Consider the following 17,947-nt stretch of genomic DNA (forward strand, 5'->3'; position numbering starts at 1 on the left):
AGTGGACAAGTTCCAAAAAAAGTTCGGAATACAAATCGACATTTTGACATAATGGCCTAAATAATATTTTATTATATAATTTTAATTCGCCCATAAGGATACCTGGCCATCTCATCAGGACGGAGATGGAAATCGGACATTGCCTCTAAAAGAATAATTTCAGGATGATTAGGAATCCTAGCACTACCCTCAAAGGACCTACTTAGGAGATCATACGAAATTAACGTTATAAAGCAATGAATACCTTAACTAAATTTGATAAAAATAAAAATTTGTAAAATCAAACAAATTAAAACATATAAATGTCTTAAAAAAAGAAAAGGACAATATAATAGAGAGATGAAATAATCGACAAATCACTTGATATCAAAAGAGTATTGGATTCTAAAATAAGATGATAAGAATTAAATGCACGTACGATCTAAACAATAATTTTGATCTTAAGTCATGTAATCATTAAAAAACAAAGACTAATCATGCAATTAAGGCTTGTAAAATATTATGTAGTGAGGTTGTATCATGAAGGAAGTGCTCATTTTTTAAAATGTAATGACATGTGTATGTAATATGCATTCAAATGAGACATTGGAACATTTCCTTCTTCCGTGCACCATTTACAATAATCATAGAAAGATATTTATTTTCCAAAACGACAATCACAACTCTCCTCAAGATCAATTGTGCGAATTGTTGGAATTTATAACAAAAGAGCAAATCGATTCGAAAATATTAAAATAAGAATAACAGCATTTGTAATGAAAGAATACAGACTTCACTTTGCTTAAATTTTAAATATACCTAAGTGTCTCTCAACAAAAATGTATTTAAATTACAAACTTTATTAAAATAGGTGGACTTTGAGTTCAGTAACTATTAATTATTTACCAAAGTGAAGCGAAAAATAATTACATATTTATTATTTATCTATTTTTGAATAACTTTTTTGTTGAAATAATTGTATAACTGTCCAAGTGTATGATTATATATTAATTATTTGAAGATCGTGAGATGCGGGCTGGTGTGGCGTAGGTTTAAGAAAAACATTTTCTATCGTGCCGACGTTTCGATCTTTATTGAGATCATCTTCAGGGCCTGGGATGATTATTAGTTGTAAATTATTTGAATATTGAGAGTAGGCTGATGATTATTGGTAATTGGTGGAATGTATATTCTGATTGTATAATTTATGTTTTACCTTGTTATAGATTGTACCTTAGGATTACGATTACTGTTGATTATATGTTTGTATAAGTATGTATACATAGTTAAATAACTATATAATACTGTATGGTTATTATTATTAATTTTTAAAGGCGTTTTACGGCTAAGGTCATTTCACGCCCTAACAATTAAACCTTCTATCTTAGATTAATTATTCTTTTTATGTAAGGTCTTGAACTGACCACGGGGAACTGCTTAGTGAAGTGATACTTCTTTTACTTATTAAATATTAATCCATTTACGTTTTAGTGGCCAACTGACCAAGTTACTTCATTCAATTAATTATTCTTTCTTTCTGAGATGGTGGGTTGGTGTCCTTTACAATAATTAACCTAATTGAGGGTCGATGGGGGTACTCAATATTCCACCATAGTACATTCACGCTAATAAATACTCTATACACGACCAAAGACAAGAAAAAACTTATTTATATATTTATAATGATTTTTAGGTATTTATTTACTGTTAAATTATTATGCTTACGAATTGCATTGAAAATTTAAAGATAAAAACATATAATATGTATTATTTATAATAGTATATGAGACCAACATAGGTATGTATAAAGAAAAAAAGCCTTTTACTTAAATAGAAAAAAAGGAAATATGACATAAACCCGGTTGTTCTTTTACAAAAAAATATAGTAAGTTTTTTTTATTGATCATTTTAGTATTATTTATTCCAATATATTATTTATTAATTTTTCTACCTTAACTTTGGATATAATGTTAGCGGGATGGGAGAGCATCAACTGCGTTAGCTTTATTTACTTTTATTGTAAAAAAAAGAAGGTTACATTCAACCAGATTTATATACAAATTAACCTTTTAAACCGCAGGTCTTCCAAATATAAAGTAAACAATTGTTACTCTTCCGTTTAAACCACTCCTGCCCGGAAACGCGCAATTCCGAATTCCAGCAACGGCGACCTTTACTCACAATTAAATTTTATTACCGCCGTGCGAAAGAAAGTCGAATCAATTAAAACCGATTGGTTTTCTCGCAGTTAACACCCTTATCTGTATTAAATTGATTTTTACCACAGGGACCGTTTTTAAATGACCGCACCATTCCTAATCTGCCTTAAGAATGAGGGCTTGGACGCTGTGGCTCTAAATAAAACGGTCAGTAGTTTATTTCAAGGTTATTAAGATTGAAATTAAAGGTTAAGGTTACAATTTATAATGCGCTCAAATAAAATTCTATATTCAGAAAGCGTCGCATTATTTGAACTCCATTGGGATGAAAGAAAATTAGAACCAATTTAACTTGTTTTCGACATTAAATAGGTAAAAGTAATATAATTTCCTCCAACAATAACTATTTCTGTTACAGCTTACACTACTTTACCCGTAATTAATTTAACATAATAAACTTGTGCCAATTTTCTTTTAAGCTAATAAAGGTAAATATTCTTTGAATCAATCGACAAATAAATATTCAGTCAGCCTGTTTAAATATTTACTTCAATAATTCGGAAGGTACAGAATGGTACCTGGCTAAAGTCAAATTTTGATGACCTCCTCACCGCCGGAAGCATTATTGTGTAACTCGAAGTGCTTCCTGCCCAAAGGCGTTGTGCAACACCGGACGCCGGGTAAACCAAGTAATAGTCTGTCCTATTTTGATGGCACATAACAATAAAAAAAAAACTCGAAGAATTCTGTAAACAGTCGTCAAAGAAAGTTTATCTCTTGGGTTTGGAGTGGTACAAAGGTAGTCGCGAGAGAAAAACCATATCGCTGTTGGATGTTTACGACTGCAAATAACTACGTAATAGAGATGCAATGTTCTGCCAGCTGTTGTAGATTTATCATTTATCAATGTGGTCCGCCTATTTTTGCTCGTTAAATAAACATTAAGAATTATTAATTAAGGTTTTCAGTTGAGATAAAAAAAGTCAATGGCACGAGCGGGATTTGAAAAATGGCAAAAAGGAGAAAAAATTCAAAAGGTGTGGTTGAGATGGGAGGTTGGTGTCCGAGTGGATCGAGGTCACGATAGCTCAAGTGGTAGAGCTGCGGCGTATCAAGCCGAAGATCGTGGGTTTGAATCCCGCTCGTGCCATTGACTTTTTTTATCTCAACTGAAAACCTTAATTAATTGTAAGATATTAATTGGTCAAGCGGATCACGAAACTAGTGAATTTAATAAGTTTAAAATGAAGTATACTTCACTAAAGCTGTCCGTGGCCATTTCATTTGTCGCCGAGAATCAAATTGATTACACGACATTTGAAAAATGGCAAAAAGGAGGGAAAATTCAAAAGGTGTGGTTGAGATGGGTGGTTGGTGTCCGAGTGGATCGAAGTCACGATAGCTCAAGTGGTAGAGGTGCGGCGTATCTAGCCGAAGATCGTGGGTTCGAATCCCGTGCCATTGACTTTTTTATCTGAACTGAAAATCTTAATTAATTGTAAGACATTAATTGGTCAAGCGGACCACGAAACGACCACGAATTTATTATGAATTATCACTTGCTGATCAACTCTAACCTCATAGACCTCATCATATACTTGGTCGCACCCAAAAGATTTTTTCTATATTTCTATAAAATAAATTTCTTAGGATTCTTTCTTACAAAAGACTCGGATTTCTAAATGTTTAAAACAAATTAAATTTTTCCGACTTCTATTTTATTTATATTATTAACGTAGCGACTGACAATTCATTGCTGAATTTGATGTAAATGTATTTTATGGAGCAAGAAAATATAATTTAAACTAAATTGGGGCTCTAATCTATCTTGATTTGTTGATATACGGTTGATGAAATCTTTCGTGAGAATATTGGGGCTTAGAAAGTTTGGAAAAAAATGGACGCTGGATAAACATAATCCTATAAATTTGAATATTTTAGTGCGGCTCTTTAACAATATATTTAATTAAAGATCTTGACTGATCAACAGGATTTGAATAGAGTGGGATGAAAACCGCTGAATAATAGATAGTAAATATAGATAGTAATAGATTCCATAAATTTTGGCCAAATTTGTTTGGACGTCAATTTGCCCACAAGTCTAAGCGTGAAACCGTCTGTAAAATGGCGAGTAACAATTTCTTTTAAAATCTCACAAACCGATCGTCAGATTTTTATGAAACGGGTGAATTACTGAACATGTGGACAATAATTTATTCCCAAAATTATGTCCAAATTTGGGTTCATGGTCTTAACGTGAATTGCTTCGTTAAAGAGCTTCGAAGCAATTCCTTTAAAATGTCGCTAACTTGCCGACTAAATTTAATAAAATATGGCAGAATTGTTGAACAGTTTTATAATAATCCGTCATCCAAATTAAGTTGGCAAGAATCTCTCCTCAGGGCGCGCATTAGGCACTTAGTATTTTTAAAATGTTAATCAAAGTTTTAATTATTTTCGAAAGTTACTACGAAGATTTTCGTGAGCTGAAGCAAACACGATGCTGTTTTAAAAGATATGTAACAAAAATAATATGGTAAGAAAGGAATAATCAGCCAGCTTTGATAATGATTAGGATGATCAGTACTGAAACAGTCACGGTTCTAACGGAAATATAATTGCAACATTCACCTAGTTATAATTAATGGAAAGGAAAAGGAGCAAGTGTAAAGTAAGCGCGTTAGAAATTCCGGGATAGCTGGAATCCGTTTCTCTCATGAGCGACAGTCACGATCTTCGGCCGAAAGGTTTTCACGGCTGAGCTTTTATTTTGTTGGGATTCTTGTCCAATATGGCCGAAGAGTCGTTCTCCCCTAGATAATTGGATTTTTCCCGTCTCATTTGGCTGGTCCAATCCAAAAAATATCGGACTGAGGATAATTTTTCCCATCCTGTGAACGGTACCGTTAAAAAAAAGTATTGCGATGTGAAAGCTACAAAGGCCGTGCCCGAAATAGTCTATGAACTAAGAGGTCTGGATTTATCTGTTCAGAATCTCAACAGAATCTCTTTTTCGTGTTCCTACCCTCCGATTCATCGCTTTAATTAGATATATTTTCATTATCTTAGGAACGATATTCACAGGTAATTAGCAACAAAAACCGTAAGAAAATCATAAAATATAAGTACAATTTTTTTGCCGACCTAACATAACGCATGTTATGAGATCATAAATTTTATAAGAGCCTATACATTTAAATATGATAATATATGGTATGGAAGAGAGTGAAATGTTATTTTTCTTTTTCTCACTTTTCTTAATACTCTTTTTAATTTATAATGATATTTTTTGCTGAATTTCCAAGGGTTCAGACAATTAGATTTCTCCCTTATTATTTAAAAATTATGTACCGTAGTAATAGAAAATTTCCGCAATTTTTTAAATCTCGTGTTCCCTCAGTACGCACGAATACTGAGAGTTGCAGTTTTCCAAAGCGTTCCTAAAATGATAATAGTATAAAATTACAAACACATATGCATCATAAACTTCTTGCGGATTGATCGTTCAAGATGTAATTGTCCGCTTATTCTCGCTGTGCTTAGATCGAGTTAGTTTCGATATTTTATTTTATCATCAGTGTGCGGAGGAAATTGGGACAAGAAAAACGTTCTATTGTCTTTTTGCATGTTTTTTAGCTTTTTTTAATTTTTCGTAATGCTATATATTGCCCAAAGGTTTACAGAAATTGACAAAATACACTTTTCAAACTGATAATATCGAATTGATTGTTTAATGAACAAAGCAAAATTGTTCAAAATTTGATTTAAAAAAAAAATCAAATTTCGCTTCGTTTAATGATAATGATGTAAGAAATTTTATTTTGCCAATATTAAATAAAACTTTGAACAAAAATAATTTAATACTTTTGGGCAAATGCTTCGATTTTGTAAGGCCTTGGCTCTATACAGAGAGCGTGTAAGCATGCGGCCGCTTTTAAGAATAGGTTCCGTTTGTAGAGGACCTGGTTTTTTTCTATATGTAGTTATATTCTATGTGTTTTGTTTGAATGCGTGTATTTATTAGCGTGAGTGGTGCGAGGTGATGGTGAGGTATAGCGTCACCACCCCCTCTGTGTTTTCATGAAAACAACTTTAAATGGAAAAATATTTAAAACACTCAATTATCTGTAATAGCTGTGTTAAAAAGATTATAATTTTTTAAGTTGCAGGGTGAAATCATAATTCATTCAAAAATTTAGAAAATGTAGCCTTCAAACTTGTAAGTTCAAATCTATTTTATATTTTGTATGTTGAGCAAAATGCTTCTAAAGCTTATTTATAAAAAACAATATGCTTTAGAAACCTTTTTGTACAATTATTTCTATCTATTTAAAGATGATGTAATTAATCTTATTTTGCGTGATTGATTTTATGCTTGCAAGGCCAAAAATCATCCATTCTATCAATATTCGCTTTGTAAACTGGGTTTGGAATGGGGGTTAACTTTACTAAATTGGAAAGGTTTTATATTGGCCACATTTCAGCAGAGTGCTGAAGCAGCAACAAAGCAATCTGCAGTTTTTTTTCTTCGTAATGAAACTGCTTACTTTCTTTCTCAAGTTTCTCACTGGTCTTATGTTCTCCATTGGAAGAATTTCTTAACACGTTATATTTTTTCCCAACGGCTAAGACGATTTCCCAAATACGTAAGAGGGATGGTACAGTAAAACGGATCAACAAGCATCTTATTTTATATTAAAAATCAATGCTACACCGCTAGGTGGCGAAGGATTTGACTGGTGGAATCAATCAGATTTTATCGAGTGCGAAGGAAATGCAATAAAGTCCAGGAAGCAGGGCGTAAAGTTTCTACGATCCGGCCCGAGATTTCATCTCACCCTCGGATATAAAACATATCGGAGTGGGCCACTCGAAACGATTTATACCAAATGCCATCATCGGCTGGCAATGCCATTGCATTCCATCTTGTAGTTAATTAGAATCGATCCAAGGAAAATGGGGCAAAATTACTTCCACCCGGGGTTATAAATCAAGCGGTTTCCAACTTAGTCTTTTCCTTAAGAGATGTGCTGATTTGATCTGTAATTTTTCAGTATATATAATGATGTAAGTTCAGGGGTCGACAAACAACTGAGCTTTCACGCGTATTTTTTCCAGCTTGCAGCCGTTTCTCGATCTATTACTGACTCTCTACTTGTGTGTGAAACTGATGAATAATTTTGTTTATTGGGTACAATAATTTAAAAAAAATAATACAGTGTATTAAGGTTGTCACTAATTTCATAAAGGACTTTCATCCAGAAACAGAAAATTTCTGCCAAGAGATCCCCGGTTTGAGGAATATATTCCTCGATCATTTATTGGATCCTAACGGACTGCGGTGAGATTGCCTTCAACGATATGGAATCCAGTTCGTCCTCCAGTGAAAATCCCAGCCCAGACCGTTACAACTGCAAACTCCAAACTGCACTGGAGGGAGCACGAACTGGGGGATTGTGCGCATCCCCTGTTCTCGGTAGACTCTTCGGCACTATACAGACAGAATCGCGACACATCAGTAAACATGACAGCATTGAAATTGGTGGTCCCTTCTAGGCGCTCGCTGCACCTATTCTCTTTAGTTGCTGGTGGCTGGCTGTTGCTGCAGGACGTCTCAAAGGGGCATAAGATGTGGGCCAACTTCCCACAAACGATTACGAAGCCATGACAAAACATCTTGTATTTCATATGGAAAGGGTTCCGTCTTGCAGCAATGGTAAGATTTCTGTCTTCCCTTAGCGTCGAAACGCGCTACGATCCACTACCTATAGGCACTTTCGATTTCTCGGAAGCGGGCTAAAGCTTGGAAGATCAAGCTCTGAGAAAACGCCAACTGCCTCTGCGATATCCACTTGTCGGTGATCTCCATGACTCATTCTCACAATAATATTGCGAAATTCTTGTCCAAGATGATGTCATTCCATGGTAAAAAAAAATACAGCTGGATTAAAATGGAGAAAAGGCAAGAAAAGGTGTTTGTTTACAAAATGAGTAATCTTCGTGTTTACTATTCTAAGTAAATCCGTTATTAAAAATGAGGATTAACATTGGTTTCTATTATATTTTGTATTATCCATATTATCCAACTAATAAGAATATATCGGTTAATAAAATCTCTATTCATTTTTGAGTAAGTTATATCATCACTCTATATAAATATAGAAATCTGCTCACATTCCCTCCCCTCAGAGTACTTGATATACCTCGGAGAGGGGTTAAACAACACCTTCCTTTCTCGCTAATAAATTACATTCATTGTAATAAAGAACATCAGCTCGCTCAGAGTAGCAGATATTCCTCGAGGCGTGGTAGAACCCACTTCATTCTCGCTAATAACTTACTTTTAATTTCCAGACGTCACACACTCACCCCAGAGTACTTGATATTCCTCGGAGAGGGGGTTAAACACCTTCCTTTCAGGCTGTAAAATACATTCATTCCAATAAATTAACATACACAACTCCCTATACAAACATAAACGTCTGGTCCATTCTTCAGTACAAAAGTACAATTTATTACCAATTTATTCCGAGCCCAAAGGGCGAAAAAAAAACCTTGCTTTTACTGTATTAATCGAGCTTTAATAATGATGGAGTAATGCATAAGACTAAATAAGAATACAAAAACACTTTCATTTCTCACACATTCTCTTTCATATTCATGCTTTATCCAGCTTATAAGGAAAACAAACAACAACAAACGGTTAAAAGCAGGGATATGTGTTTTAAAAGATTTTAATATTTTAAGCCGGCTTTAAAGCCGGCTGCAAACAAACTGCGTAAACCTTATTCAATCCTAGTGCAGGGGCATCGTTTCCGCGTTAGAAACGCTTCAATTCATGCAACAAAAGGGGTTCAGCCTCGCCAGATTGCATTTGAAAGGAATATCCTGACAATAGTCGTCACGTTAGACTAATTGACGGAATGATTTATTGTACACGCGGAATTGTTGTTGCAATGGACATCTTCATTTTAACACTTCCTTAACGATAATGTTAAAAGTCAACTTATACTGGGTAAATCCCAATCTGCCAAAAGTTGAAATTGATAGGCTGCACAACTTTGAACAACTCTCAAAAGCATTTACATAATTAAGTGATTAGTCAAGTTTTTAATTATGGAAGTTTGGGCGACTTGATTGTGTGTTCAAACGGTGTGATTTAACCGTTTGAAACTAGATTTGAAATCAATTTGAAATTGAGAAAGTAAAGCTCACTCGTGGCTTCGTCGGAAACCTGGACATTATCTGCTCTTTTGCGCCTGTTTCCGACTATATCGATTTCGCGTAAAGTTGTTTTCTCAGGGCGCGGTTTTGTCAGATAAGGCCAGCCTCGCCCGATTGATCCAAACGGTGTACATCTATCTCATAAGAAGAATTAAATTGTTATCTGCAAGGCCTGGCAGGGTGGTGGTATAATCACTGGGTCTATTTTTGGGGGCTTTCTAAAACACTCTGCCGGCCCCCTTTACCAGCTTATTTATCAATCGAAGATTCCATATCTATTACAGTAAAACTATTTTTTACCATCCGACGACGTGCCATTAAATCAGATCTGATAGCTGAGAGATGCCGTCGTCTTGTCTACACTTTTTACATCCAAAAACTACCAAGTCGAAAAAAAAGAGGAAAATACTTTCAAGAGATCAAAACGCCTGGAAGTACGTCTTACACGAGACATTCCAGGCGTTTCGATCTATCCAAGGATATTTCTTTTTATGAAATATGAGGTTAAAAAAAAAGAAAAAACAATGATTAAAATATTTCACCTCAAGTTTGTACATAACTTTTATCAACGAGTTTTCAATCCACTCCTTGCGTATTGAATGTTTAAAATACCAAAAATGTAGGATTACAGACAGAAGAAACACTGCGGATACAACCACGACGAATGAGAGACTGCAGAACTTTTATGTTTCTGTGAGGGTCTATGTAGGTATAGATTTTTGAAATTAGGAGAGCAAGCAAGATCCTAGACAAAGAAGCCACTGGCAAGGAGTCTGATTAGCAGCCTGAAACTCGTCAGTGATTTATAGAATTAGAGGAGCACAATAAGTCTATCCAGGTCGACGTGCAGAAGGTCTTGTAGCTACCTCTTTTATCGCTATCCCTATGAAAATGTAAAAAAAAATTGAATAATCTATGGAAAAGAAACTGAAAGCCAATATTTCAATTCTGTCCTAAATTTGATATTTAGATATTACAAAAATTTTTTATTTAATATTGTTTTAATTTGAGAACATGAAACACTGGATAATTCTGAACAATAAGAAAAAATCTGAAAATGTGTAATTTAATGAATACACTCAAATAAAAAATATACAAAAAAATCCTCAAAAAACAATCGAACGAGTTTATCAAATCAAGTTCTTCTAATATTGCTGAATTCAGTAAGAAGTTTGGGTTCTTTTGGGTAAGGCCGTCAGGGTGTAGATCGAAACTTATCTGGAAGTTTCCAAGTAGAAATAAATGCGGAAAAGTTATATGGAGAGAAAACAGGGAGTCAACTGTAGAGTATAATTGCAATTTTATTTCATTCAGAACCTCGGAAAGCCGGGCATGTTCGACAGTCTTCGGTGAACACTTGCCAATTTAGAATTATTAATTACTATGTATATCAATTAATTAACTAGTTTTTTATATTACAGATAGTAGAAAATGTCTTTAAGGGTAAAGTGTCGGACTACAATTAACATCATAATTTTCTTTTTATTTTCCCGGAAGTATGATCATCACCAGGCCGTTAGTAGAAAACTACGGAGTCAGCTTGGCTATTGTTTAAAATGAAGTTTTTCCTTCTGTAAATTCGTATCATCTTAAGAGTCATACCTTTATTATTTTTGAAACAACTTCCTTTTTGAAAATTTTTGTTGTTGGAACAATCACTTTAGGAAATATGAAAGGCAATTTAATTCGCGTGGAACTATAGAATTCTCATAGCCAATTACATTTAAGACTTGCAGGTTAATGGAAACTTTATGTATTTCCCAGGTTATATAAAAAAGTTCTTATGTGTTCTTTTCATCACCGTACAATATTGTCAAAATGAACATTGTTTTCAATTTATTTAAAACAATACTGATATCATCATCAAAAAATATCCGTTGTCGAATAAAAAAAACCTAATACAAAAATCCATACTTTAGTAACTATAATTTGAATTTTTAATAATCAACGTTATTACCTAAACTCTCATTAATTACAAAGGATCCTATCGCACTAAGTAAGCTAATTAATATTCTTTTTAATTTTTCTATCAAATTTCATTATAGATATTTAGCAGGTTGCTGTATTTTCACAGCAATGTATACATAGCTGCCAAGAAAAAAAAATCATTAAGATATGATTGTAACCGTATTACCGGACACGCACAGACGGACATTCAACACACTACACACCACACATCACACACACACATGCATTCACTGTATTACATGAAAAATTACATTGAAAAAAAGTGGTAATACAATCGGTTTTACTCTGTTAGATCTCCATCATCTCCATTCTCTCACTCTCTCCCTCCGTTTTTCTCTATTCACTCTTTTTTTTTCTTTGTGTACTTCTCGGACAATACCAAACCCTAGCTTTCTAATATCATCATTTCTTGTATCATTTCCGAAAACAGTCTGCGCGTTTTAGCCGAATGCTCGTAGTTTAATTAAGTTAGTATAGTTGCAATCATGAGTAACATAGTAGGTTTGTCATGCTTTTTCAAGGTGAAGGCTATAGTAGGATTTGTTTACATCAACCTTCAATTTCAAGAAGATGCCATGGTATCTGGATGGAGGCGTTTCGGAAGACAGGGATACAGAGGTGGTATCAGCACTGTAGAAGGTATTTGGGAATGGTGCCCGTATTCTTTCTTGGGGACCATCAGCGCTGATAAATGTAGAGGAAGGTTGGGCTGTTGGATAAATTGTATTAGATTTTTTTATGTGTTAGAGAGAAAGAAAGAAAGAAAGAAAGAAAGAAAGAAAGAAAGAAAGAAAGAAAGAGAGAAAGTGAGAGAGGGAGAGAGAGAGAGAGAGGAGATAGAAAAGAGAGAGTGAGTGAGAGAAAGGGAGAGATGGTGGAAGGGTGAAAGGAAGGGAGGGGGAGGGAGAGAAGATTGAAAAAGAGAGCGAGTCCGTGAGAGAGAGAGGAAGGGAGAGAGGGAGGGGAGATAGAAAAGAGAGAGAGTGAGTGAGAAAGAGAGAGAGAGAGAGAGAGAGAGAGAGAGAGAGAGAGAGAGAGAGAGAGAGAGAAGATTGAAAAAAGAGAGCAAGTGAGTGAGAGAGAGTAAGGGAGAGGGAGAGAGGGAGGGAGAGAAAGAGTGAGAGAGAGATGAGCTTGAGATGGGTTGTAAATAGATAGAGACAAATACGAAAAGAGTTAATGAGAATTTGAAAGACCGAGAGAGTTATAATTATAAAAATTATAAACTATCATAAATAATATGTGCATCACAATGTATTCATGATCACAAAAACAACAATTCTGCAGGAAAATTAAGACTGTGGGGTTATATCGCTTGCTTAGCAGTGGTGGTAGTGACTTACTTTAATAGTTTGATTAACATTAATTAAATTAATTTTACAAGAACGGTTCACTATCATCAGACCATGTCATTTAAGTAACATTCTGTTTTGATATTAATATTTTTTCTTTCTTTATTTTTCTCTTAGTTAAAAGCGTTGCGAATTTTGATCAGGCTACCGTTGAAGGTGGAGTGACAGGCTCGGATGATATGGACAAGATGAATTCGCCCACCTGTATTATTTTACATATATGAATTTGTTATTGATAAATTAAAATTAAAATAAAAAAAGTGTTTACAGATCGTCAAGTCTCTAGAATACAAGTCAACTGGATGCACGAAGGTATTTCTTTTATTCGTTATGTACACCATCTTCTATTCTACGACTCTTAACAAGAAGAAACGACCAATTCTATCTTGAAATTATCTACTTTTTCAGGCAAATTGCTTCAATCGGATCAATGTTGAAGTCACGTACCGTTCTGAATTATTACATTTGATGAGCCAGACGGGAACAGGAGTTGTGATATGTCGGTCACAGAAGTCACTGACCCCCCAGGGCAAGTGTAACATGGCGCTTTACGTGCCTGTCACTCATTATCATGGATCATGTAATTCTTTTTCATCCTATGAGTACAAATTGTTCAGCCAACACGTGGAATCCCCGTGCTTTTTGTTTTAATTAAAATAATAAAATTGATACGGGATATAAACAGGAAGTAACCAACGTAGCTAGTAAATTTAGATTTTCCCTTGGTTGATTTAAAAAAAATAAATTTAATAATGATCTGATTTAATTTTGTATTATTGGGTGAATTAATTTTATGACTTATCATTAATCAATCAATTTGATTTTTTCTTTTCCTTCTCTTTAGTTACCAGCATCTAACTTTCATTCACGTATACTGTCAAATTGGCGAAAGTTACTCAAGTACAGACAATTCTCTTGGAAGTGCAGACGATATGTGAACACGAAGTAGAAATTTTTTTAATTGACAAAAATTATATACAAGGTGTCCCACTTTGAGACGCACGGTATTATCCTTTATCCTTTCTTTGCAAGCTCTATGCTTGATGACGATGATACTATCATTTTCTTTAAAGATTATTCGAAGAACTTTTACAGAAATTTTACAACAGGTTGAAGATTTATTTGTGGTTAACTTATTTGTGGTTAAGGTTTACTTTTTATTCTTCTTCATTAAAAATTGTGAAAACATATTCATGGAACACAGACGCTTTTGATCACGGACCCGCCCTGTTTAGACCTAGATAACATGTAACACCATTATATTTTTTTTTTAACTGTCAATAACTATTTTTTTAAATTGAATCAATGGATTCAAAATTATAATTCGTGGTAATTTGGTTTCAATTTAAAGTTTTTCTATATTATTAAATATATACTACATACCTAGTTTCTGGTACATACTGAATGTATTTTGGATTGGTTTTTTTGAAAAATAGATTTGGTCAAATATCATTACAAATGTTGAAAATCTATTTTGTGAGATGTTTCTTTAATATAAAAAAATCACTTTCCTACAGACATTTCGTTCCTCGCCCTGCTTATATCCTTACACCGTTTTATCCCACTATTTTATACGGTCAATGGCACATTTTTAAAAATAGAAATGCAGCTCTGTAGGTTGTGAGGCATTGTTTGTAAGGCATTGTTATATTGATACATAAAATTTTTATATATCATTATAAAATTTTTTATTGTTTATATTGTAAGTTTAAAATGAAACACACTGCAGGACGTGAAATCGAGGGAAGTGAGTGATTTTAGGTTTAATTGTTGTCTAGAAGGACTTTGTTGCAGCTACTTGTTTGTTTTTCCCGCATTTCAATTTTGTTTTCTTTAGGTTGTAAAAGATCCCAAAAGGTCAGTGTGACTTATGAAGTCGTAAACTGTAGGACGCGAGCAACTGGGCCACGTATTGAAATGTCAAGCGTTGGCCGGTTGTAAAAATTCTATTCACCGTAAAGCATCGGAAAGACATCTGGTGGAAAAGGGGGATGGGGCATAAAAAGCCCAATGAAGCCAAGTGTACATCCGATATCGAATTTCAATTCTGCGGTAAAGGTTTTCCCTTTGAAAACACTGTTCTCGTTGACCGCATGATGAGCTCATTTTATTATATTAAAATCCGTCCTTTGACGAGGTATCCGATTCGTATAAAGATAGGAAAATTGGTTGTTCATTTGAAATCGATACGATTCTCTCAGTTTAACACATTTAACAGTAATTACCTAATTAACAGGAAATTCTTTGTACAGTCTGATGGCGTAACTTCACCTTTAAGAAATATAATTCTTATTTATATGAATTATAATTAAAACTGGGGTCCCCAAGGGTCAGTTATTGAACCAACTTTATTTAATAACTTTATAAAAAGCAAGCTAAAAACTAAATGGCTCACTTTGCTGATGATATGACCTTTTTAAGAGCCTTCTATAGGGTTGATTCTATTTGAAGATAATTATCAATAACTGTAAATATGTTTTAAATATTTTGAAAAATGGAGAATCAGACTTAATGGGGGCAAGACTGAGGCGATACTGTTTATTCGAAGCAGACCACACATTATCAATCATGTCAAAATAAATAATTCGCCAATAACATTGGCTAAGAATGTTAAACACCTCGGAATAAATTTGGAGTCCAGATTTAATTTTAATTATAAATGCTCAAAAGCTTGGACCATCAGAAAAATCCTTTACTCGGTCTTTAACAAGCGCGCTCACGTTTGGACAGTAAAAAGAAAAATTAATTTATGAACTAAGCATATGCCCATTAATTACGGTGATACCATTTGGGGAAAAATGTGTAAATCAAATTTGGCTAAGCTCCAGGTAGTCCAAGCTTTAAGAATTATTGGAGGATTTCCAAAATGTGACCCTAAACATACCTAATTTAACAACACACATCTTTAAAGCAATTGTAAATTTTTTAATTCATGCATAAATAGCCAATTTGTACATATAAAAATATATTTATTTATAATAGGACTCAAAATACCATAAGTTTAAGCATAAAAGATTTAAGCATATATTGTTTGAAAAATAATGAATATGTATTAAAAGGTAATGTGTATCTGCCAATAAACCCGATTTAACAAATTGCTGTGATAAATAATGTGTAAATCTTTGTCTATTGGTTGATTTGTTGTGTAGAGCATATACTTGAATATTCTCATTGACTTATTTATTTCTTGAATTTATGTGTCTATGATCATTCAGAAATCGTGAGTTGCGGTCTGATGTGACGTAGGTTTTAGAAAAACATTTTCTTAATCGCGCCAACGTTTCGATCTTTATTCAGATCATCTTCAGGGTTCAAAGTGTTTGTTTTCTCCGTAAATGTGCCATTCTTGTGTGGCGTGTTGAGAGTGCCGGCTCATTCGCCGCTGCCCTAACCACTTGAGCTATCGTGAAAGTGGTTAGAGCATCGGCGTATTGAACCGAAGGTCGTGGGTTCGAATCCCGCTCGAGACGGCATCTTTTTCATCTCAACAAGACCTTACATAAAAATAATAATTAATTGAAATAAATAATTTGGCCAATTAGATCACTAAATATAAATGGGCTGTAATTAATTTTTGTTCTACACAAGAAAAATAGCAATGGTAAACTGACTCGACTCCCATCTTCTTTGTTTTTCATTTGTAAATTATTAACAAAGTTTTAATTTTCAGTTTTGTTCAGTTTTTAGCTTAATATTTGCAAACGTCCTGCTAATTTCTGAAATTGTGAGAGTTGGCGGACCCAACATAACACTTAGAAACCTCTCAGAGATGTTTTCGTTTTAAACATTTATAATTGTAACTGTATATGTTTATGCATTTTTTTATGCAGTCTTCGTGAAAATATGTTATTCTTTCCTAATAACATATGCATACAAACATATACATTATGTTTATGTAACCCCATTCCCGAATGAAGCTTTGCTCCATCTTATTGAGTTTGATTTATTTTTATGTTTAAGTACGATATTGTTATTATTTTTAAAAGGTTCAACTTCAACAGAATGAACTATAAAATTGTTATAACATAATTACTATTAATAAGACAGGTTTATTGTGGCAAAATGACTGATTTAATGATCAGAGGGTTTTCTGTTTTGAGTGAGACAATATTTTCCCCCAGATGATCATTTTTTTCAATTTGTATCTTCTGAATCATTCAAAGTTTTCTCACCTCGCTTGCCTTTGGTAGGCATGTATGTCTGTAATTGGAGCGGACATGGTTACGGGCACATCCAAATCGTCTAACAGTTCTCCAGGCTCGGGGGAGCTCACCACTTGCGGTTTTTCGCACTCGAAAAAGGTCACTCGGACTTTGGACGCCTTGCTGCTGTCAGACCTGTGAAAAGAAATGAAAAAATGGATGACATTTTATACGGTTGACGACATACAAGACTGATAACTTAAACCTTCAGGAATGACATTATTTTCATTCCCAATTCTAATAGATTTAATTCAATCATGTAAATTATTGGGTTGTCCGGAAAATAATGCAGGATTTTAAGTTTTCATTAAAAAAAATCTATATAAAATATTCTGTTTACGTTTACAGGATTACTCATTTGTATGNTGGGAAATTATTTTGATTAAAGAACATTGCTTTAAAGTAACTAGTTTCTTTTTTTTTGTTTAATACCAAAATCCTGCATTATTTTCCGGACAACCCAATATCTCTAAGAATGTCAAGAGATAAGTTGCCAAACTTCAACCTAACATGTTTAAAATATTTAAAATAGTTAAATTAGTCAAAACATAAAAAGTTGAGTTTCAAATTCAGGTCAGTTGTTGAATTAATGCTAATTAATTATTATTATTAATTGTTCGTGAAAAAAGAAAAGACGTAATGTAAAAGTACATTAATCTTCGTTTTCGTCTAAATTCGAATGGGCTGAACTTGAAGCGGCTTACATTTTTAACCAGGCTAAGTCCAACCATGAAGCAGTCACAACTAAGGCTCGTTTTCTCACGAAAGTACTTTCAAGCTCATTTAAGTGAACTTTATAGTAAAGGGTGAGATAATTACTAGGTAGGGCGGTGTTCCCTTTGTACGAAATGCCAAGAGCTGTCTAAAGGCTACCTTAAGATACTCCTTACAATTTACAAACAGGTTGAACAAAAAGAAAACAAAAACACTAAAAATCAAATTCAAAATCGCTTAAACGGATCTAAATATTTGCATTACTCCAAACGTTTGGCATATCTACATGATAAGTGAAACAAGATAACGAGGAAATATCAGGTTTTCCCCTGTTGCGAGATCGACTTCA

At 33.8% G+C, this 17,947-nt stretch overlaps 1 protein-coding gene across 3 annotated transcripts in view; it reads right to left on the minus strand.

Moving 5' to 3' along the window:
• LOC106663451 overlaps nucleotides 1-17,947 on the minus strand; it is a 186,247-nt gene that overhangs the window by 33,467 nt on the left and 134,833 nt on the right. For all 3 annotated transcript variants that reach the window (XM_014388294.2, XM_014388296.2, XM_014388297.2), the window contains one exon: nucleotides 16,855-17,019. In XM_014388294.2, coding sequence (XP_014243780.1) covers nucleotides 16,855-17,019 — 165 coding nt within the window. The remainder of the gene's footprint in view (nucleotides 1-16,854; nucleotides 17,020-17,947) is intronic.

The sequence above is a fragment of the Cimex lectularius genome, unplaced genomic scaffold, assembly GCF_000648675.2.
Source record: "Cimex lectularius strain Harlan isolate CLEC.00 unplaced genomic scaffold, Clec_2.1 scaffold2, whole genome shotgun sequence".
In the NCBI taxonomy this organism is placed as follows: Eukaryota; Metazoa; Arthropoda; class Insecta; order Hemiptera; family Cimicidae; genus Cimex; species Cimex lectularius.